Here is a 23,583-nt window from a genome sequence, read left to right as displayed (position 1 = left end):
TGAAATAAAGTTGAAATGCTAAACACTACAACTTAAATTGAAATAAAATGTAGTTAAAGCTAAATAGAATGTAAAAAAAAAAAACTTAAATGAAAATATAAGCGAATTATAAATATGAATACTATAATAGCATGTAAATAATACTACATAACTCTTAGTAAATAAATAATACTCAAATATTCTTAGCAAATGAGTAGACAGGAACCTTAAGCAGCTTTTTAGATCAAAATAGTACATTATAACACATGCATACACACACTTCTTTTCAAGAATATATCATTTTAATTGTACGAGTACATTTGTCACAATAGTAAACAGAAAAAAGGAACTGAAAATACAACAAATGATATTCTTCAATCAGCATCAAAGCTACGCAATATAAAAATAAAAAAAGGAATCTAAATACAGTTGGCAGCTACTAATTACAAGCTCCTTGACCCTTCCCAGCAATCTTTTTTGAACACTCTAAGAGAGCATTATGAATGTCTTTAGCACATGAAATCTGCGATTTTATCATACTGAGATACTGAGAGTAAGACAGAGACTCTGTTTGCACTGTGTCCGGCTTCGTGGCTGTAGGTACGAGATTTGGAGAATGCTTTGTGCTGTCGATGCTCTGAGAGAGGCACTCATGGGCCAGCCGCTGAAGAAACAAAATGTCAATGTTAATCAAAATCAGAAAATAACTTTGAATGACATTTTCAAAAGAAACACAGCAGTTACTTACCAGGCAGAGCTCCAGTTGATCACAGAGAGCATAAAACTCCTCTAAACTTTTGTCAAACCGCTGAACTGCTGCATCATTACCCTTCCTACGTTTTGAGAAGTGAAATAATATTATTTCTTGGTTTACGCACCCATAAATCGTTCTATTGAATCTCATTTCTGCCACAGGATAAAAATAAATAAATAATTGGGACGTTTTATCTCACAACTCAACAATAAGCAATCTCAGAATTGTGAAAAATATGAACTGCGAGAAAAAAAAAGTCACTATTACATTCGTATTTTTCATTCTGTGTTGTGAGAAAAACTCAGAATTCATATTCTTTCTTTTTGGTGAATTTTTATCCCCTCAGAATTGCAAGGAAAAATGTCAGACTTGTGAAATTGCAAATGAATTGAGAAAGGCAAACTTGAAATCGCATCATATGACCCCTTTAATCCAGATTACATGTAACATCAGTTACTACCAGCACCGAACATACATATATGCGTGTGTGTATTGCATATTCATGCACCATGTAATTTACATAATAATCGGGGAATCTTACTCTGTTGTTCTTCCGTTGTCAATAGCTGCATTGTGTCCAAAATTTTGTGAAGCAATGGACATGACGTTCTGAAAACATAAAATTGTAAATGAATGTTAGTATTCTATTTCAAACAAGCACGTTCAGCTCTCACGATCAACGGAAGGCACCAAACAAACCTGTAAACTATCTTTCAGCAGAGGAATCAGCATTTTGAATCTGTGAACGGGATCAAAATCTTGTTGTTGACTGAGCTGCTGCTGTTGTTGTTGTTGAGTTTGCGATTGCTGTAAAATAGCCGCTTGCTGAACGCCCATCTGAGCACTGTTAGTGACCATCTGCTGCTGCGACGCCATTGTTGACATGCATGAGACAGTCGACCACTTCCGCTGGATATGAACACATCTAGCGAATGTTGCTAGCTAGTAACTGTTGAGACAAAAATGCTGTCTACCTCCAGGGGGCGCTAGAAGACTCCGAGTCGAACGGGTCATCAGGACCAGCGCTGAGAAAAGTAGCAGGAAGCACACTGGGCTACTTCATAAGTTACACTTAAATAGTACACAGCGAAGAATATTAAAATGGAAAAAACTGTTGTTTAGATACATCGTACATAACCAAAAACAAGCCGTAGTGTCTAAAATATTGATGGCAGTCAACTGAAACAGTTGACTTTATATATATATATATATATATTTTTTTTTTTTAAATCTTTGCATAAAATATCCCTCAATATTCTCCCATAACCGTGTTTGAAATGAAAAGAAATGTCGCCATCTAAAGGAAAATCTGTGGCACTGCGAACAATTGTTATATGTATATATATATATAAAAAAAATAATGCAACTTTTTTCCCCTGAGAATCGAGACATGAAATATGATGGATGCAATAACAAAAATCTTTGACGAGTTCATTATTTTATAAGTTTATTATTTGAATCGAACCATATCGATGCAATGCAATACAATGATGCTTTGAGAGATGTACAAATCAACATTCCCCAAAAGCCTGATTTATCATATTTGATATTCATATTTAAAATGATTTAAAAAAGCATGTAATCAAGTACACCTAAGTTACTTCAGTCCATTAAGTGTTCATCTTAAAATATTATTGACTAATACTACCAACGGTACTAACAATAACATAACAGTTATTTTTACATTTACTTTATAACTTTGCATAAAATATCCCTCAATATTCTCTCATAACCGTGTTTGAAATGAAAAGAAATGTCGCCATCTAAAGGAAAATCTGTGGCACTGCGAACAATTGTTATATGTATATATATATATATATAAAAAAAATAATGCAACTTTTTTCCCCTGAGAATCGAGACATGAAATATGATGGATGCAATAACAAAAATCTTTGACGAGTTCATTATTTTATAAGTTTATTATTTGAATCGAACCATATCGATGCAATGCAATACAATGATGCTTTGAGAGATGTACAAATCAACATTCCCCAAAAGCCTGATTTATCATATTTGATATTCATATTTAAAATGATTTAAAAAAGCATGTAATCAAGTACACCTAAGTTACTTCAGTCCATTAAGTGTTCATCTTAAAATATTATTGACTAATACTACCAACGGTACTAACAATAACATAACAGTTATTTTTACATTTACTTTATAAAAATCAGCAAAGAAAAGAAAAAGATAAGTGAATCATAACCTATTAATACTATATTTGATATACTTGCTAAAAAAAAAAAAAACTATCAGATGGCAGATAAACGTTTTGATTTTAGAGGCCTTAGAAATGTCCATATCATATTTGATATGGTAGGGTGGGTCAATACAGAATCAAAACTAATTTGCACAAATTTGTAATTGAAGAGGTTAAATACCAGTAATAGTTATGCTTACAAAATATATGTATAAAGCTCTAAATCATGTCGAGTTATTTGTACACAGATTTTTACCTAGAAAGTGTAGAGAAATGTCACCGAGGCATCTCTCTTTAAGTACACTTTTAAAAAGTGCACTTGCAATAATGCCAAATTAAAGGTTTTAGCTTAAAATACTTTTTTTTTTAATCATTACGTTTTAATATATTTTATTTGACTTTTAAAAAAGTGCACTTATTTCCATGTGTTGATGAACATATAGGCTACTAGAGCGAATATATATGTAGGCTAGCTACTTGTATATAGGCCTTCTTGATTGTAATTTTAACTGCAGTGTGAAATCAATTATTAGAAATGACACTAAAGCATATTTTAAATGCTTGTCATTACATTCGTCAGTACACTTTACCTTATTTGGGCTGTTATTTTAAAGACAACGGGAGTAATTATGAAATTACATATAAGCCTAGGCTAAAGGTGTCTTCTTAAGTTCAATTAATTGCATTTAATTTTAAGTTAAACAATAATATATTTTAATTTAATTGCAAATAACACGCAAGTGTCCAAAAACATCACATTCAATGTGCACACTTCTGTGATAGGCTAAGTACTCTTTTTAAAAGCATGTTAAAGTGTACTTTTTTTTTCAAGAGCCACATGTCTTTTTGTTTTTTATTTAATAACTACTGCCTTGAATAAGATCTTACGCGTAACAGTTCACATATCGTCCAAAAGATGAAACCGTAACAATTTACACAAATGAAAACGTTCAAAAGTTTACACATGCTTGACACAGTGTGCTGTTACCTGGCTAATCAACAACTGTTTTATGTCTTATGTTTGTAATACTTGTTCACTAGTCCCTTGTTTGAACTGAGCAGCTCATCTTTTTAAAAGAGGACAGGGATTTACTCATTCTGTTTCACTCTATTACAAAAGGTGCGAACAATAATTAATGCTCAAGAATGAAACACACGGCATTAATAGCCAGGGGGAATTTAAACTTTTAATTTGGAACCGAATAATAGGTGTTATTATGTATCATGGTTTATTGAAATGAACAGCGTTTACAAATATGTTTGCTGAAGAGGAATGGACTGATTCTCCATTACCAGATGGATCATATCACACTATTAAAATGTCTCCTGCCCCTGGCAAGGTATTATGATTTTTCCTCTTGTTTAAGTATAGGTCTATTACTTGAAGTTAATTTTTCATCTGGTATTTTTATCCCAACCGGGTAAGTTTGTGGGTAAGCGAAGTCTTTTGAGAACCTTGCAAACATTGGGTTCAGTTCCAGACTGGGAAACTGGGAATGTTCTTGAGGATAGTGATGAGGAGAAAGACGCCTCCACTACAGTTAAGGCAACAAAAAAGAAAAGGAGCAATAAGCGTAAAATAACTTCTAATGCTGTAAATGAAGGGAAGCAGCAGGATAAAGTAGATTCATCTGAACCGCCTGTGAAGAAGAAGCCAGCAAAGAAGACCGTAAATGAAACAAGTGAGAACATGTGATATTCATTTTATATGTCTACCCTCATGAACGTTACTGACTGTATCAACGCATCAATTTGTGTTTGCAGGTATACAAATGACAAAGGAGTCGGACATCAACTGGAGAAAACGGAAGCAGAGAACAAGCTAAGCAGAAAGCAGTGGAGGAACAAGACGAAGAATAAAAAAAGGTGTAAGAACAAATATCTTCCAGAAACAATGGGAGTCGATGATGCCAATGCAATGGAGGAACCATTAGTTCAAACACAGGACGTCAACGAATCCAAGAAAGTGAAGAAGCATGACAGGGCATCCAAAAAAACGAAGAAGTCTCACGAAAAGAATGGCATTTCTTCCATTTCAGACAATGCTGAAAACGGCAAAGACTCTAAAACAGACAAAACATCCAGCACAGGAACCAGAATAGTAGATGACTCCCTTAGTAACGATAAAGCCTCACATAAAGTGGAAGATAAAGGGAAACCTTCTAAAATGATGAAAAATTTGCAGGCAGAAAAAGTGCGTCGTATTTTAAAGTCACAGCTTCCTGATGATGGCAATAAAGCCTCAGAGGAACCAGAAGAACCTAAAGGTACAACAGTAAGTTTGAAGGGTGATGAAGAGCAAGGGGCTCCTGACCCCTCAACTGCTTTAAGGGCAAAGATGAAGAAGCGGTTAGAAGCCGCTCGATTCCGCTACATCAATGAGTTGCTTTACACGTCCACCAGCGGTGAGGCCAAATGCATGTTTCAGCAGGACCCAGAGGCCATTGCAGTTTACTACAAGGGCTACACAGCACAAGCTCAACACTGGCCTACAAACCCTGTGGATTCAATCATTTCGTATATTTGTAAAAAGTGAGAGAACCTGCCTTTTGTTGATTCCTATATGTAGTGCTGTATTTTTTGTCATTTTTATAATATATATATATATTATTTTATTTATTTATTTTTTATTTAGATTGTTTTTTTTATATTTATACTAATATTTAAAAAATATGTATTTTTAATAATTATTATTAGATGCACTTTTTTTTTTTTTTTAAATAGCAAGAATAGAAAATAACACAAACACTAAACAATAAAAATTCTTAGCAGCTGGATTTTGCTTGGTCTTTTTTGCTCTTTAATAATTATTATTAAGAAGATGAGGAAGAAGAATTATTAATTTTGTTTTGTATGCTGTTTTTGTCATGGTTACAGTTTCCTCAACTACTGTTAAATGTGTTAATTGTTTTAAAGACATTTAACAAAGACAATTAACAAAGTAATTGACATACCCCAGACTTCTCTTTATCAAATAATAGTGGTCATACATGTAATAATCTTCTATGTATGGACTACAAAAATACAGCATTTTAAGGTTGCACTTTGCTTTTTGGAAAGCACTGAATGTCAATGCATTTCTGATTCCTTTTAGCTGTCGCAGACTTCGGCTGTGGAGACTGTAAAAGTGTAAAATAATAAAGTACACTTTTGATTTGGCTCCGGTTTGTGATCTTGCCACTGCATGTGACAAGGCAAAAGTAAGTTATTGTGGTAATAAAGGTTTTAATTGTAATGCAGCCGAAAGACTAAAGATGGCTCTGTTTATTACTTATTCCCAGGTGCCACTTTGTGATTCTACAGTAGATACTGCTGTTTTCTGTCTTTCTCTGATGGGGACAAATCTGGGAGAATTTTTGGCAGAAGCAAACAGAGTCCTGGTGATGGGGTAAATGTCTTATTTCATTTTTTTTTAATCAATTGCCATTATTTTAAGTTTATTATGAAATCCAAACTATTGTGAGTCTAATGATTAGCCAATCTATATCCTCTTTCCAGTGAACATGAATGTTTTTTTTAAGAAGTTCATTATTTTATTCAACAAGGATCCATTAAATGTATCAAAAGTGACAGTAAAGAAGACTTTTATAATCTTTCAAATAAATGCTGTTCTTTTAAACTTTTGATTAATCAAAGAATCCTGAAAATATATATATATATATTAAGCAGCACAACTGTTTTCAACATAAAAAAATGTTTCGGCCAATTAGCATATTAGAATGATTTCTGAAGGATCATGTGACTGGAGTAATGATGCTGAAAATTCAGCCTTGCCAATAAAATGAATAAATGTATTCAAATAGAAACCAGTTCTTTTCAATTTGAATAATATTTCATATTACATTTTGTATTCTATTTTTCATCAAATTAATGCAGCCTTGGTGAGCATAAGAGACTTATAAAAACATGTTTCCAGCATAACATGCACCTGGTCCTGTGAAATGGCCTCATATTTTTGTCCGCTTAATTACTCCCATGAGACAGACCATTACACTGTCCAGAACACTGTTGAAGGCACGCTGTGGTATAGAGCATACAGGGTCAAATATGATCATCAGACCATATGACTTATTCCAGGGTCAGGTTTTATGCTTTTTACACCATGATATTTGTCTCCTGTACTTTCTTTGGATACAAGCAGCTTCTAAATGGCAGTCTAATCATACATTCCTTTTTTTTATTTATTTTTTTATCTCAGAATATGAAGTTCTTGTCATTACTTTTGAAAACCCAAAATATATGCTCATTCAAAATATTAATAAATACTAAAATAACAGAGAGGGAGTCAAATATAACAGTCCCGCAGACTTCAGCTCCAACCCTAATCAAACACACCTGAACAAGGTCTAAGGGTTACTAGAAAGCTACAGGCAGGTCAGTTTTTATCAAGGTTGGTGCAAAACTTTGCGTGACTGTGGCTGTCCAGGACCGATGTTGGCCACCCCTTATTTATTCTATAGATGATTGTGCACAACATTTTCTGCAGACTCACTGTTAAAAACTGACAAACATGCAAATAATAAAGGAACTAAATTTCTCCAAATCTGTTCAGATGAAACAATTCATCTAAAACCTTGGATGGCCTGAGGTTGAGTAAACTTTCAGCAAATGTTCTTTTTCTTTTTTCCATTACCAGTTACATTATCAGCATAACAATCTGACTGAAAATGAATTCATTTCTTAAACATGTCCCCCTTTTAATGCACTCAAGCTGTGATGAACTCCACAAGTATGTGCAAAAGCGTATATATTACGGTCATAAAATTCAACAGGTGTGTCACACGGTGCTTTTAGCATCAAAAACAATGGAATAGTGCACAAGCTCAGCATAGTGCGGCCCAGCCGTGCCTGGAATCACAGTCTTGTCTGGGCAGCGAGGGTCCTGCATTAGAGCAGCTAGAGACTCACGCTCTCTCCTGTCTTTCTTCTTTGAAAAAAAAAAACTCAAATGAGCTATTGATATCTATTGGACAAGCTATAGTAACAATTATATAACACTTTGTCTAAGTACCTTTTGTGATGAATGACTTCTCCCACTTTTGCTAGAAAGAAACAACAAGATTATGAAATTTATTTCAAGGGGGATTTTTTTCTAAAACAAAAAGCCACCGATACTTTCACAATTTAAATTGACGTCTCTACCATCAAGACATGAACAATCTGTTTATGTCGCATGAATAGCAGAGATGTGGTAGATGTGGTCTTGTTCTGCCAGTCTGTGCATGCCACCATGTATCCTGTTTATGAACACTGTGCATGTCATTGGTCTAGGTAAGCTACCTTGCTTCCTGTTTGCCTCCACTGTTCTCACCTGTCTGGTAATATCCAAAAAGAAAACAGCAGAATTTTACCTAGTTTGTTAGAAAGCGAGTCTACTCACCAGAGGACAACCAAAATGATAATCAAGATGAGGGTGATTGCAGCGGCTGACGAGAAGCAAATAGTGATGAATATCACTGTGGAAAACATACATTCATTACCCCGATTCACCATACTTCCATATGCTGATAATCTATAGGCCTGATATGTGGAAAACTCACTGTGTTGAGTCTCTTCACTAGTTACATCCACCCGAATGAAAACTTTAGCCATGTGGTGGTGGTACGAGACGTGGCATATGTACAGTCCTGCATCCAGTTCAGACACTGGTTCTGTAAAAACCAATGCCATGCCCACGGTGTCAGCTGCTGACCCGTCCTCCCTAGGATGAGAAAAATTCAGAGACATGTCTCAAATAACAACTTTTAAAAAGTCTATTTTTTTCTAGAAACTGATAGATGGAAGATTTAGAAGAGTTTTGGTCAAGAAGGTCTGAAATTAGCACAAACAAAACTTTACAATGGATGTCTGAAAAGGCATAGTTCACACAAAAATTAAAATTGTCATAATTTACTCACTCATGACTTTCATTCTTTCATGGAATACGTTAACATTGCTCTTCTCAATACAATGAAACTGAATATTGGCACATACTTTCAAGCTCTAAACACAAAAAATTGTGACTTTTTCATTTTTGGAGCTGTGTTATTTTTGTTTTATTTATATAATATTATAGAATGCATATTAGTATTTTGAATTAGCTTTTATTTTTAGATTTTAAGTTTTCATCTTAATTTTAATTTCTTTTAGTATTTTTGTTGTGGTTTTTATTCGTTTTTAAATATTTCTATTTAGCTTGAAGTAATTTTTATTTTTAGTATTACGTGCAAAACTTTGCGTGACTGTGGCTGTCCAGGACCGATGTTGGCCACCCCTTATTTATTCTATAGATGATTGTGCACAACATTTTCTGCAGACTCACTGTTAAAAACTGACAAACATGCAAATAATAAAGGACTGCTATTAAATCACTAGAATAATCTCCTCCTTAATTATCATATATGATTGTTAGTTGCAGGTCTAATGCTGTATTAGGGATGGAAAATCAGGCCAAGTGTGCAGTGTTGCAGACTAGAATTGTGCTGTTCTGCAAATATGCAGACCAATAATGGAATATATTAACAACAACACTAACATAAAATGTTCAATGTCCTCAGTTTTTCAAATAAAATAATGGAGATAGCAATAGATCGTAATTTAGTAATCAAAATGTAGTATAATTTACAGTATAATGAGCAAGAGCTGTTTACAAGCTATTTGTTTTCTGTAATTTTTTTCAGAACACGGACAACAGCCACTTCCACTACTTTGAATTCATAAAGACATGCAGGAAAAGCACCTGTGAACGTGAAGGAAGTCGGTCTTCAACTTAAACCTTGTCTGTACAAGAAACCATAAATGTACATTAAGTAAATATTTAGCTTCTTTATGTATGGACTGTGTATGAAAGGTTTATCAGCAGTAATTCAGTTTCAAGGGTCAAATCTCTCCTTAACATTGTATGTTTTGAAAATCAATGTAACAGGAAAGTACATTTTATTAAAAAAAAGAATGTGATATTCAAGGAATTTTGTCCTTTGTGAAAACTGTATTTGTCATATATATATTGTTTTATGGTTAGAAACAGTGTTTACTTGGTAAACAAACAGATTTGATAAGTATTTAAACTTGTCAAGAATTTTATTGTATTTTTACAAGTGTCACAGTCACATTATTTACCCCGGAGATGCCTAAACATCTTAGAGCAACACAAAGGAGGATCAGACGTCGTTGTAACAAAGACTGTGAAAACAGTACAATCTTATAACTAAAATATCAGACTGGACTCACCAGGCCCAGATGTGGATTCCCCCACTATTTACTTTATGATCACCAGAGCGCTCTACAGCGTTACAAATTCAGTCAGTTCGTGTGCTACAAGTTCAATTGGAATGAAAACAAGATAGAAGACACCAGCCAGATTTTTAAAGTATATCTCTGTGTAAAGAAGAACATATCAGAACATCTGTGTAAATCAGAACAATCCTAAAAAGTAGTAAAACATTGAAATGTGCTTATAATATTTATAAAACAATGCTACTTATCAAAGTAAATCATAATGCTGAAAGTAATACCAAGCTACTTCATTTTCCTTACAATTGGTATTTGTAATTGAGGAAAAAGAACAGCTACATATCAAAAACACCAATTGCAATGTGTATATACAGTGGGGTCCAAGACCACTAGTGAAATATTCTTATTAAAGGAATAGTTCATCCAAAATTAAACATTTGGTTAAAATGTACTCACCCTCAGGCCATCCAATGTAGATGAGTTGTTTCTTCATCGGAACAGATTTGGAGAATCCTGATGGATGTGTTTATTACAAACACGCAGGTTTTCACTGGACTGGAGTTGTGTGGATTACTTGTGGATTATTGTGATGTTTTTATCAGCTGTCTGGACTCTCATTCTGACGGCACCCATTCACTGCAGAGGATCCATTGGTGTAAAACTAAATTTCTCCAAATCTGTTCAGATGAAACAATTCATCTAAAACCTTGGATGGCCTGAGGTTGAGTAAACTTTCAGCAAATGTTCTTTTTCTTTTTTCCATTACCAGTTACATTATCAGCATAACAATCTGACTGAAAATGAATTAATTTCTTAAACATGTCCCCCTTTTAATGCACTCAAGCTGTGATGAACTCCACAAGTATGTGCAAAAGCGTATATATTACGGTCATAAAATTCAACAGGTGTGTCACACGGTGCTTTTAGCATCAAAAACAATGGAATAGTGCACAAGCTCAGCATAGTGCGGCCCAGCTGTGCCTGGAATCACAGTCTTGTCTGGGCAGCGAGGGTCCTGCATTAGAGCAGCTAGAGACTCACGCTCTCTCCTGTCTTTCTTCTTTGAAAAAAAAAAAACTCAAATGAGCTATTGATATCTATTGGACAAGCTATAGTAACAATTATATAACACTTTGTCTAAGTACCTTTTGTGATGAGTGACTTCTCCCACTTTTGCTAGAAAGAAACAACAAGATTATGAAATTTATTTCAAGGGGGATTTTTTTCTAAAACAAAAAGCCACCGATACTTTCACAATTTAAATTGACGTCTCTACCATTAAGACATGAACAATCTGTTTATGTCGCATGAATAGCAGAGATGTGGTAGATGTGGTCTTGTTCTGCCAGTCTGTGCATGCCACCATGTATCCTGTTTATGAACACTGTGCATGTCATTGGTCTAGGTAAGCTACCTTGCTTCCTGTTTGCCTCCACTGTTCTCACCTGTCTGGTAATATCCAAAAAGAAAACAGCAGAATTTTACCTAGTTTGTTAGAAAGCGAGTCTACTCACCAGAGGACAACCAAAATGATAATCAAGATGAGGGTGATTGCAGCGGCTGACGAGAAGCAAATAGTGATGAATATCACTGTGGAAAACATACATTCATTACCCCGATTCACCATACTTCCATATGCTGATAATCTATAGGCCTGATATGTGGAAAACTCACTGTGTTGAGTCTCTTCACTAGTTACATCCACCCGAATGAAAACTTTAGCCATGTGGTGGTGGTACGAGACGTGGCATATGTACAGTCCTGCATCCAGTTCAGACACTGGTTCTGTAAAAACCAATGCCATGCCCACGGTGTCAGCTGCTGACCCGTCCTCCCTAGGATGAGAAAAATTCAGAGACATGTCTCAAATAACAACTTTTAAAAAGTCTATTTTTTTCTAGAAACTGATAGATGGAAGATTTAGAAGAGTTTTGGTCAAGAAGGTCTGAAATTAGCACAAACAAAACTTTACAATGGATGTCTGAAAAGGCATAGTTCACACAAAAATTAAAATTGTCATAATTTACTCACTCATGACTTTCATTATTTCATGGAATACGTTAACATTGCTCTTCTCAATACAATGAAACTGAATATTGGCACATACTTTCAAGCTCTAAACACAAAACATTGTGACTTTTTCATTTTTGGAGCTGTGTTATTTTTGTTTTATTTATATAATATTATAGAATGCATATTAGTATTTTGAATTAGCTTTTATTTTTAGATTTTAAGTTTTCATCTTAATTTTAATTTCTTTTAGTATTTTTGTTGTGGTTTTTATTCGTTTTTAAATATTTCTATTTAGCTTGAAGTAATTTTTATTTTTAGTATTACTATTTACTAGTTTCAGTCATTTTAGTATTAACTTAAACATTTAATTTCATTTATTTCATTAGCTGCAGTTAGCATTTCTAATTTGCAGGTTTAAATGTTTTAATATTTATATGTTAATTTGAGCTTTATTTTAATACATAAACATAAATGATTTTGCATAGCTTAATTTTAGTTAACCATAATCAGACAAGATGAGAATGAGTAGCAGAATATTGATGATGGCAGAATATTAATTTTGGGGTAAACAGTCCCTGTGAGACACTGAGTGCTCTTAAAGAATGACACATTTAAGGGATTTTTACTGGGCTAAGCTGCATAATTTTAGCTATATAGTTTTTGTTAATATTTGGAATATTTTTATATAAAAATATAGTATATATTTTTACTTACTTTATATTTTTACTTACTAAGTAAGTTATTTTTATTAGTTATTTTCTAATATGTCTATATAGTTTTTATAAATATTATGCATTAGTTTTAGGTAATTTAGCTTTAATTATTTTAGTACTTCAGGTTAAACTAAACAAAAAGGAGAAATTTTGCCTTTTTTAGTTTTAAGTTGAATAATTCTGCTGGTAAGAGTAGTACAGGGAACCACATTTATTGTCAAGCATAAAGAATCCTTTAGAACCTCACGGCCTGATACAGTAAAACATTCATGTGAAAACATTAACTAGCCCTTGTCTTCTCTATGCATCCCTTTGGGTGTCTGAAATGAAAGAAAAATCAATGTGCAGCATTTAGGTTTTGAGAGTGCTGTGGAATTGAGCAATAGGCCGTGATACGGTCATGAAGTTTTTTCTGTGCGCCAACTTTGAACTCTTGAGTATTTTGTGCCTTATTTAAGCATGCACTACTCAACGTACCTGTAACATATGGTCTTGTATGATGGAGCATTGCCATGGGCTCTGAGAAGTATCTTCTGATTTGAGAGGTTTTCTTGCAATGCTAAACGATGCTCATTCTGGCCATGACTTCTACGATCAAGTGTGGTTTCGTTTAAAACCTCAATAGATGAGATAGCTGAGTGAAAGATATAGCAGATTGCATTCAGCAAATAAAATATATTTACTGAATGAATAACCAAAAAACGTTCCAGTCAATATTTTGGGGTTGAGGAATGCTTACAGTATTTTGGAACTCGTATTGTCCGTCTCTCATCCCTGCCGAGCTTGTTCTGGATCAGACATATTAAATCTTTCCCCTCATACTGACTGAGTTGAAATTCATGAGTTGAATTGACTTCTACTTTAATTCCATTATATTTGACCTCAGTAGTCGGCTGAGTTACAGTGTCTTCATCAGGAAGGACCCAGGAGATGTTGGGTTCCACCCCATCACCGCTGTACTCACACACAGCATGCCAAATCTGAGTGTATCTCTCTTCACCCAGAAATGCGCGGCTTGCAGATGGCCCTGACAACAAAGACATTTTCATTACTTCATTATTGTGTCGATTTTGTAAAAGCAGCTGTGAAGTTGTTCTTGTTATTGTAGTGGTCATTTTAGGGTTTTAAGTTTTCATCAACTGCTGTCGATTAAACTTGATTATTTCTTGAAATTCAAGCTATAAGAAGCACAATGATAATTATAGTGATGATATGTTTAAAATGTATGAATGGACTGACATTTAGCTTCCTAATGCAATCACATTAATACTTTTCTAAGTCTGGCTCAAGTGTCAAACTACTTTTGTGGTTAATGTAATAGTAAAACTTACCTAAGGATGGGAGGACAATGCTTTTGTTCTCTGGTTTCTCTAACCCTCGATGCTCAACCACACAGGTCACGCTGCATCCGGCATGTGAGTAAATAGGAATACGCGCCGTGCTCTGAGCAACAACCATATGACTCTCCTGAAACACAGGTTGAGTCATTATAAATTCACTAGAGCTAATATCAATGACATGGCGCTCTACAGCCCAGGTGATGGCCGCTGCTGGGGTCTGGCTCTGCACTGAACACACCAGCCATGCGTATATAATGCCATTGTCCCATTCAACACCAGACTGCAGGGTTATATTCGGTGGTGCTATAAACAAAAAACATAAACTACATGTCAGAATGTTTGAAAGACAGCTCTGTTTTAAAACCTAGTGAGCTGCCTATGTCAACAGCATCCATCCATCCATCTGTCCATCCATTGTTCTGTCCAACCTCCATCCATCTAACCATCAATGCATTCATCCATTATCCAGCCATCCTTCCATCGTCAATCTATTGTTCAGTCCATCCATCCAACAATCTATTCATCCATCTGTCCATTATCCTTCTATCATCCATCCATGCATCCACCTATCTATTCATCCATCCATCCATCCATCCATCCATCCATCTATTGTTCATTCATCAATCAATCGATCAGTTCATCCATCCATCCATCCATCCATCCATCCATCATTCTATTATCATCATCATTGTACTATCCATCCATCCATCGTTCTACTGTATTATCATCATTGTACCATCCATCCATTGTTCTATCCATCCATGCATCCACTTATTCATCCATCTATTGTTCTATCCATCCATACATCCCCTTATCCATCCATCCATTGTTCTATCCATCCATACATCCACTTATCCATCCATCCATCCATCCATTGTTTTATCCATCCATGCATCCACTTATCCATCCATCCATTATTCCATTCATCTATTGTTCTAGCTATCCATCCATCCATTGTTTTATCCATCCATGCATCCACTTATTCATCCATTCATTGTTCTATCCATCCATGCATCACTTATCCATCCGTTCATCCATCCATCCATTATCCTTGTATCCATCAACTATTCATCTATTGTTCTATCCATCCATGCATCCATCCATCCATCTATTGTTCAATCCATCCATGCATCCACTTATCCATCCATCTATTGTTCTATCCATCCATCCATCCATCCATCCATTATCCTTGTATCCATCAACTATCCATCTATTGTTCTATCCATTCATGCATCCACCTATCTATTCATCCACTTATCCATCCATCCATCTATTGTTCAATCATCCATCCATCCATCCATCCATCCATCCATCCATCCATTATCCTTGTATCCATCAACTATCCATCTATTGTTCTATCCATCCATGCATTCATCATTCCATCAATGCATCTATTCATCCACCTATTTGTTCATCCATTCATCCATCCATTGTTCTATTGATCGGTCAATCAATCAATCAATCAATCAATCAACCGATCGATTGATCGATCCATCCATCCATCATTCTATTATCATCATCATTGTACTATCCATCCATCCATCCATTCATCCATTCGTCAACCTATCCATCCATCCATTTGTCCACCTATCAATTCATTTATTTACATCCATCGTCTTACCACACACAGGAAGAGGAATCTGCCGCCTTTCTTTTTCCATGAAGTCAGGATGGTCGACTACGCACTCAACTGCATATTTACGGGTCATGCAGCTAGGCACAGTCAACACACTTCTGACAGAACAAGATCCATTATAGTGTGTGTCTTCAGAATGAATTGTACTATTAATCTCTTGTGGAAGAATCCAGGACACATTTGCAGCGGGAACAGCATTGGAGGCCAAACACTCAATGTGAACATAGTCTGAATTCTCTACAAAATTCACACTGATATTTGGGGGAAATGTCACTAAAAATAAAAACAAATCACATTTACACTCTAGTTTACAATCTTCAGTTGTAGAGTGTAGAATATCAATACAGAGTGATGATATTATGACAGCAAATATAGTACCTGGCAGTAGGACTTTTGGATTTACTTTGATTGTGAACTGCAAGGAAGCCTGATGTCTACGGTAAGAGGCCTGACAGAGATATTGTCCGACAAGGTGCAGCTGTATGGGTCCTCTGATAAAGAGATCACTGCCAACCACATCCACATCCTCAGGGAGAGGTTGGTCTTCCCTTGATCAAGTGATACAAAAGTGCAAAGCAAGCATTTCACAACTTGTCTCAATGATTTTATTCTGTGGTGAACACACTAGAATCCAATACTTACATTTTTACATTGCAAATAAAATTGACTATATCATTGTGTTGTATCAGTGCTCGTTTTTTACTTTCATTTTATGCTCATATTCAAGGCCTTCAGGAATAATATTACTACATCTTACCTGGAACATTTCATTTTATAACTTGGTACATTGCCCAAAACATCCATCCTGATTGTAATGTCCGTGTCCCCCTCCACAAGCGCCAGTGAAGTCTGATTCTCACGGTTAATGGCATAATCAAGGTCCTTCAGCTGAAGTGAGGAAAGGTCTAAATGAAAATTTTTTTTACAAATTAAAAGTGCTTAAAATATTCTACATATGTGCATCTATTCAGTTTAAATAGTGCTGGTACTCACAGTAAATTGGCAAAGTGAATGTCCTTTTGTTTATGAATGGGAGAAACATGTAGCTAAAGACACAAAATATATTTTCTCCTTCATAAGGATCTGATGGGAACCTATATGAACTGATAACTGAATCTGGTTTGGAGACATTTCTCTCTAAAGGTGGCATGTTTTTGAATTCAGGCAGTATCCACGTGATATTTGGATGTGGCCTCCCTCCTGTTGCTGTACAGATGACCTCTTGAAAGTCTTCTCCTTCTTCTTGGACCAGGAAGGTCTCCATGCTTATAACAGGATAAACTGTTAAAAAGAAGAAAAGTGCCAATAAGAACAGGGGAAGTTCATAAAAAATAGACAGCTCTTTTTTTTTTAGAAAACTAAGAAGTGTATCTGTGAGTTTAATCAAGCATACATTTGAGTTTAGAGGAGTTTGAACAGCTGTTCGGTCTGTTTACCAAGCTGTTGGAGACACTAACTCTAGCTCCAAGTTAGGTACTTTCTTAGTGAATGAAAGACACTTGGTTTAGATGTCATGGTTCAAGAAATGATAAAAGATGAAGTCACTAAACATTCACACCACTTGCAGTATTTGAGTGCAAAAACCTGTTCACTACCCACATGTAATATAGTTTAGCATTTAGCGCCGGAGTATTTAAAGTAAGCTGTCGTTGTTCATTTCAGACTCAACACTACTGCTATAGGCAAACACTTTATATGTTAATAAGGCCTTTACAGATGGTCTTCTAAACAAAAATTACATGTCAAAAGTCTGTCTTGCTCTATTACCGCTAACATAAAGCAGAAGGTAAACAGAAATGTATCCTATCAGGTTTGCAAGATTAAGAACTGCATTGTGCAAATTAACATTTTTGGGCTGGTATTGTTACTCGATTTGCATAACTGTTTTTGTGAATCAGGCCTGCAAACGAGCAAATAAACTGTTAACTGTGAGAACAATTCTTGCCGAGTTCACCAACATTCATAAATTTGATTAGCAGGCATTTTTAAATAGAGTATGTTCTGTAATAAATGGTAATACATACAGAACTACTGATGTTTACTCTTCACAGTTTTGCAGTTTTTGTAGTCTACAAGGAACACATCTATACTGTATCTATCTACACAGTATGTTACATTTGGGGTCAGACAGCTGCTGCAAATGTACCACAGGAAACACATGCGACCTTGGTGCAATGAGCAGACAATAGGAGAATAAAACTTGTTTTCTCAGTTCTGTTTTAGGTTTCATAAAAACAGAAACGTAACTTATGTTGTCTTGCACACTCTGGCTTTTCCTAATAACGCTATCTCTTTTGATTAAAACAGAACTTACCAAATGTGTCCACCTCTATGTTGGCTCTTTTGGGTTCAGTAAAAGCTGGATGCTCAACCACACAGGTAACAGTGCTCTCATTATTCATAATTAGGGGGAAGCGAAGTACACTGATTGAACTGGCTGTGCCATTGGGATGAACTGGATTAATCATGTTCACAGAGAAGATGTCGTCTCTTGGAAGGGCACCAGAGATCTCCCATCTAATCACAGCCTCAGGCTTGGCACCGGAGGCAGAGCAAGTGACAGCATGGTAGAGGGTCCTATTCACAACTTCCTCTTTCACAGTTATGTCAACATCAGGCCGAGCTTAGAGTCAAAACAGAGGTATTGATGATTTTTTTTTCAATGATTTCCAATCATTCTTCAATCAACTCATTCTTCATGTCATTTCAAACTCATACGGCTTCCTTTTTTTCTGGGGAAAATACATTTTTGTATACTCACCAATAACACTGAGAAACATGGTGTCCTTTGTTTCATCCTCTTCAGAGTCGAAGCCACAAGTGTATTCTCCCTCTTGATCAAAACTTGTCACATTTATCTTTACAGTAAGGTTTGTAATTGATGCCGGGATGCCAAAGTTTTCTCTGTTGAAAAAACTGGCACTGGATTTATAGCCTGCCATTTTCTTTGCCTTCTTTGTAGAATCAAAACGGTTCCAGGAGGAGTACAAGATGTTACTCTGTCCAGTGTACAGACAACGCAAGTAGACCTCCTCCCCCAAAATCCCTGTCACTGTTTGGTCAAGAACCAAGTCTCTGGTCTCCAAATCTATAAAAAAAGAGAGGGAAGAATATTACTCAAAGATTTAATGACATAGTCCATTACAGTAATCATTATGGCAATGACTATTTTTATTTGTTGTTTACGCCCATTGTTTCCCCTGCTAACCCCACATATATAAAGCACAGTCGGGGGAAGTATGGCACTCTTAATAAACTTTGACAGATTTCTTCATTTGTGATAGGGAAGCCAACAAAAGGATTTTTTGACATGTCCATTTAACACTTCCTAACATTTTGTGAAATGAATCCTGAAGGGCATATATTATATAACCCAGAGTAAATTAAGAAACCACTTTCGTGAATGGAGAGTTCAGCCGGAAATTCTGTCATTATTTACTCACCCTCTTGTGGTTCCAAACCCAAAAGACCTAAGTAAAAAAAAAAAAAAATTACATCTCCTTTCATGCGTTATTTCTTCAAGCTGACGCAACAGAAAATCCACACGCAACCTGTGAATGAGAGCGTAAATTGCTGCGACATTGGAGGGAATAATCAATAAATTTCTTGAAGTTGAATTTTACATAAATGCTCACTTAAGTGTGCTATATTTCATGCCCTGGGGAATCTACTTTAAACATAGTCAGCACTCCACCTGACTGGCCAACCAGATATCATGTATTTTTATGAGGCCATTGAAACTTTATGCTTTTATTGTTTTCAGCAATAGATCTAATCATTTACAAAATGTGTCTTTTATGATGAGCACTTAATCAAACTAGTGTCACTTTCAGAGGGAAATTTAGAAGGAAGAGAATATAAATGAAATGTTGTAAGGAAATGTCTATTAAACAAGTCATCAGTCACGCAGAGTGCCAAACACAACCCATGACTGCCATCTAAGGGTAAAAACTCAGTGGCAGATGTTCATTAGGCAGACTGCAAAAACTGCATTAAATTAACTTTGTAATAGCACACAATATAATAATTTGAATGTTTTGCTGTTGATTGCAAAATTTTGTGGGAAAAAAATAAGCAAGCAGATAGATAGATAGATAGATAGATAGATAGATAGATAGATAGATAGTACATACATATATAACTCAAATTTGGTTGTCAATTAGGGAGATGGGATATAACATAAAATAATAAATATAAAGAAATTAATGTTGAAATGTTGTGTTGATGTTTATATGTTTTTGTTTACATTACATTTAAAGTAAATAAACACATGCACAGATTACACACACACATACAGTATATAGATATATATATATAATTTTAAGATGACAAAATGATTGAATATATATATATATATATATATATATATATATATATATATATATATTTTTAAGATTACAGATAATGATTGTAACAAATATTTAACTGTTAATGTGTGTGTGTGTGTGTGTGTGTGTGTCTTGAATAAAATGTATTTTCTGAACAACAAATAAACACACACACACACGCACGCACGCACGCACGCACACACACACACACACACACACATGTATAATACATATATTTTATTTAGGCTAAAAACTCAAACTGACAAAGATGCCCATTAGGGAGACTACAAAAAGTGCATTAAATTAACTTTTGGAGTTAGCTACATTTACATTTATTCATTTAGCTGTCGTAACAGTATGAACCGCACATTAGGTGTAATGAGCAGTGTGGCTAGAATAAAGAAACAATTCTATCGTAATCTCATACCCTCAAATTCTAATGAATAAATGCATGAATAAATGCAAACAAAATAAAATCTCCTTAAACCTGTATTTCCCATGGGAGCTGTCTCTGTGCTGATCTAATAGGTTCAAAGTGGTGCTCATCTAAAATGGTCTGTCACACTTGCTGTTGCAACTGTCTGTTCATTTGCATTATTGATCTGGCTCTAATGACCTTACAGTCAGCCTTTGCTGTCAGCGTTCTTGTGTATGCTTCAATGTTTTAAATGCATGATTTACATTAGTTGCACAATTAGGTTTCTGATAGTGTCAAACAGCTGAATGATGACCCTGCACTGATTTTATCACAAAGAAAGAATGAAAGAGTGGACGCTAGATAGAAGTGCTGTCCTCTTCCTGCCAAACTGTTCCAGCCCACATAATCACTGCTCAACCTTTAATGTGATACAACAGTGACAAACGATTCTATTAACTCTCTGTTTGCTTGTGCTGACTGTAGAAATACATGTGGCCAGGAGTATCAGTCAGAAGCACCTTGTCGTTGATGATTATAAACAACAGCTGTAGTAAATCGTTGCTGATGGCGAGATCAATTTCTCTAATAGGCCGATGTTACTTGCAAGTAATTAGTCGTGCTATTAACACTAAATGTGAGGTTGTTTCAGCTCAAGACAAAAACAACCATGCACTTCTGTCCAGAATTATTAACCTGAAACACAAATGGGAAGATTAAAGAAATGGTTCCAAAAAAAAGTATAAATTATTAATCAATAACAGTCCACGTAGTGATTTATACAGTAGTAGTGATAAAATACTAATAAAAATATAATGAATAAATAATTTATAAATGCATTTATGCAGCTGCAAAAAATAAACAAATGTTAAATGAAGTGTAAATATTTTAAATTAATTAATAAATAGCTTGTGTTTATGTATACATATGTGTGTGTGCATGTATATTAAATATCTTGTGATTATATATTATATTAATAGTATATAAATAACATTTCAAGTTTAAAGATACAAATAATTATGACAAAATTTAGCTCTTGATGATGAGAATGTCTAATAAAATGTAAATAAACAAGCAAATAAATAAATAAATGTTAAATAAAATGTAAATGTTTTCCTTAATTAAAAAACACGCACACACTTATAACAGATATATTTTATATAATAGAAATTGTATATAAATAACATTTAAATTTAACATAATTTTAATACATTTAAAGTTCAATGATTACCAATATTTACCTGTTGATGATGAGAAACAATCAAATAAATAACCAACACACACACGCACGCACGCACGCACGCACACACACACACACACACACACATGTATAATACATATATTTTATTTAGGCTAAAAACTCCAACTGACAAAGATGCCCATTAGGGAGACTACAAAAAGTGCATTAAATTAACTTTTGGAGTTAGCTACATTTACATTTATTCATTTAGCTGTCGTAACAGTATGAACCGCACATTAGGTGTAATGAGCAGTGTGGCTAGAATAAAGAAACAATTCTATCGTAATCTCATACCCTCAAATTCTAATGAATAAATGCATGAATAAATGCAAACAAAATAAAATCTCCTTAAACCTGTATTTCCCATGGGAGCTGTCTCTGTGCTGATCTAATAGGTTCAAAGTGGTGCTCATCTAAAATGGTCTGTCACACTTGCTGTTGCAACTGTCTGTTCATTTGCATTATTGATCTGGCTCTAATGACCTTACAGTCAGCCTTTGCTGTCAGCGTTCTTGTGTATGCTTCAATGTTTTAAATGCATGATTTACATTAGTTGCACAATTAGGTTTCTGATAGTGTCAAACAGCTGAATGATGACCCTGCACTGATTTTATCACAAAGAAAGAATGAAAGAGTGGACGCTAGATAGAAGTGCTGTCCTCTTCCTGCCAAACTGTTCCAGCCCACATAATCACTGCTCAACCTTTAATGTGATACAACAGTGACAAACGATTCTATTAACTCTCTGTTTGCTTGTGCTGACTGTAGAAATACATGTGGCCAGGAGTATCAGTCAGAAGCACCTTGTCGTTGATGATTATAAACAACAGCTGTAGTAAATCGTTGCTGATGGCGAGATCAATTTCTCTAATAGGCCGATGTTACTTGCAAGTAATTAGTCGTGCTATTAACACTAAATGTGAGGTTGTTTCAGCTCAAGACAAAAACAACCATAGATTCTATTAACTCTCTGTTTGCTTGCGCTGACTGTAGAAATACATGTGGCCAGGAGTATCAGTCAGAAGCACCTTGTCGTTGATGTTTATAAACAACAGCTGTAGTAAATCGTTGCTGATGGCGAGATCAATTTCTCTAATAGGCCGATGTTACTTGCAAGTAATTAGTCGTGCTATTAACACTAAATGTGAGGTTGTTTCAGCTCAAGACAAAAACAACCATGCACTTCTGTCCAGAATTATTAACCTGAAACACAAATGGGAAGATTAAAGAAATGGTTCCAAAAAAAAGTATAAATTATTAATCAATAACAGTCCACGTAGTGATTTATACAGTAGTAGTGATAAAATACTAATAAAAATATAATGAATAAATAATTTATAAATGCATTTATGCAGCTGCAAAAAATAAACAAATGTTAAATGAAGTGTAAATATTTTAAATTAATTAATAAATAGCTTGTGTTTATGTATACATATGTGTGTGTGCATGTATATTAAATATCTTGTGATTATATATTATATTAATAGTATATAAATAACATTTCAAGTTTAAAGATACAAATAATTATGACAAAATTTAGCTCTTGATGATGAGAATGTCTAATAAAATGTAAATAAACAAGCAAATAAATAAATAAATGTTAAATAAAATGTAAATGTTTTCCTTAATTAAAAAACACGCACACACTTATAACAGATATATTTTATATAATAGAAATTGTATATAAATAACATTTAAATTTAACATAATTTTAATACATTTAAAGTTCAATGATTACCAATATTTACCTGTT

The 23,583-nt window shown here is 34.6% G+C and overlaps 3 protein-coding genes across 3 annotated transcripts; 1 reads left to right on the top strand and 2 right to left on the bottom strand.

Moving 5' to 3' along the window:
• Positions 1-262: 262 nt before the first annotated feature.
• On the bottom strand, positions 263-1,655 carry LOC107592747 (mediator of RNA polymerase II transcription subunit 29). Its single transcript, XM_016282299.1, has 4 exons — positions 1,433-1,655; positions 1,275-1,342; positions 728-812; positions 263-643 (listed from the first exon to the last, which is right to left on the bottom strand). The coding sequence occupies exons 1-4, from the start codon at positions 1,616-1,618 to the stop codon at positions 419-421; spliced, it is 564 nt and encodes a 187-aa protein (XP_016137785.1). The 5' UTR covers positions 1,619-1,655; the 3' UTR covers positions 263-418.
• Positions 1,656-4,189: 2,534 nt separating this feature from the next.
• On the top strand, positions 4,190-5,469 carry LOC107592790 (ribosomal RNA-processing protein 8-like). The gene is made up of 3 exons (XM_016282354.1): positions 4,190-4,273; positions 4,360-4,625; positions 4,698-5,469. The coding sequence occupies exons 1-3, from the start codon at positions 4,190-4,192 to the stop codon at positions 5,467-5,469; spliced, it is 1,122 nt and encodes a 373-aa protein (XP_016137840.1).
• Positions 5,470-10,916: 5,447 nt separating this feature from the next.
• On the bottom strand, positions 10,917-19,313 carry LOC107592746 (uncharacterized; the record flags this gene model as incomplete). Its single annotated transcript, XM_016282298.1, has 14 exons — positions 10,917-11,205; positions 11,291-11,321; positions 11,660-11,735; positions 11,820-11,980; positions 13,349-13,505; positions 13,611-13,898; positions 14,203-14,514; positions 15,833-16,120; positions 16,226-16,395; positions 16,605-16,752; positions 16,841-17,128; positions 18,162-18,470; positions 18,609-18,935; positions 19,291-19,313. Coding segments are annotated over 14 exons (2,728 nt in total), but the record flags the coding sequence as incomplete, so codon positions are not given.
• Between the last annotated feature and the right edge of the window lie 4,270 nt (positions 19,314-23,583).

The sequence above is a fragment of the Sinocyclocheilus grahami genome, unplaced genomic scaffold, assembly GCF_001515645.1.
Source record: "Sinocyclocheilus grahami isolate Dianchi unplaced genomic scaffold, SAMN03320097.WGS_v1.1 scaffold158.1, whole genome shotgun sequence".
Lineage (NCBI taxonomy): Eukaryota > Metazoa > Chordata > Actinopteri > Cypriniformes > Cyprinidae > Sinocyclocheilus > Sinocyclocheilus grahami.
The sequence above is the reverse complement of the archived record's forward strand: the minus strand, read 5'-3'. Positions and strand labels throughout refer to the sequence as shown.

Bases quoted from the DNA above. Each gene is read 5' to 3' on its own strand.
- LOC107592747 (XM_016282299.1), bottom strand. From the start codon at position 1,618: ATGTCAACAATGGCGTCGCAGCAGCAGATGGTCACTAACAGTGCTCAG. The intron at 813-1,274 runs GTAAGATTCCCC...CTCAAAACGTAG, and splicing joins GACAACGGAAGAACAACAGA to GAAGGGTAATGATGCAGCAG. The intron at 644-727 runs GTAAGTAACTGC...TTGTTTCTTCAG, and splicing joins ATCAACTGGAGCTCTGCCTG to CGGCTGGCCCATGAGTGCCT.
- LOC107592790 (XM_016282354.1), top strand. From the start codon at position 4,190: ATGTTTGCTGAAGAGGAATGGACTGATTCTCCATTACCAGATGGATCA. The intron at 4,274-4,359 runs GTATTATGATTT...CAACCGGGTAAG, and splicing joins TGTCTCCTGCCCCTGGCAAG to TTTGTGGGTAAGCGAAGTCT. The intron at 4,626-4,697 runs GTGATATTCATT...TTGTGTTTGCAG, and splicing joins AATGAAACAAGTGAGAACAT to GTATACAAATGACAAAGGAG.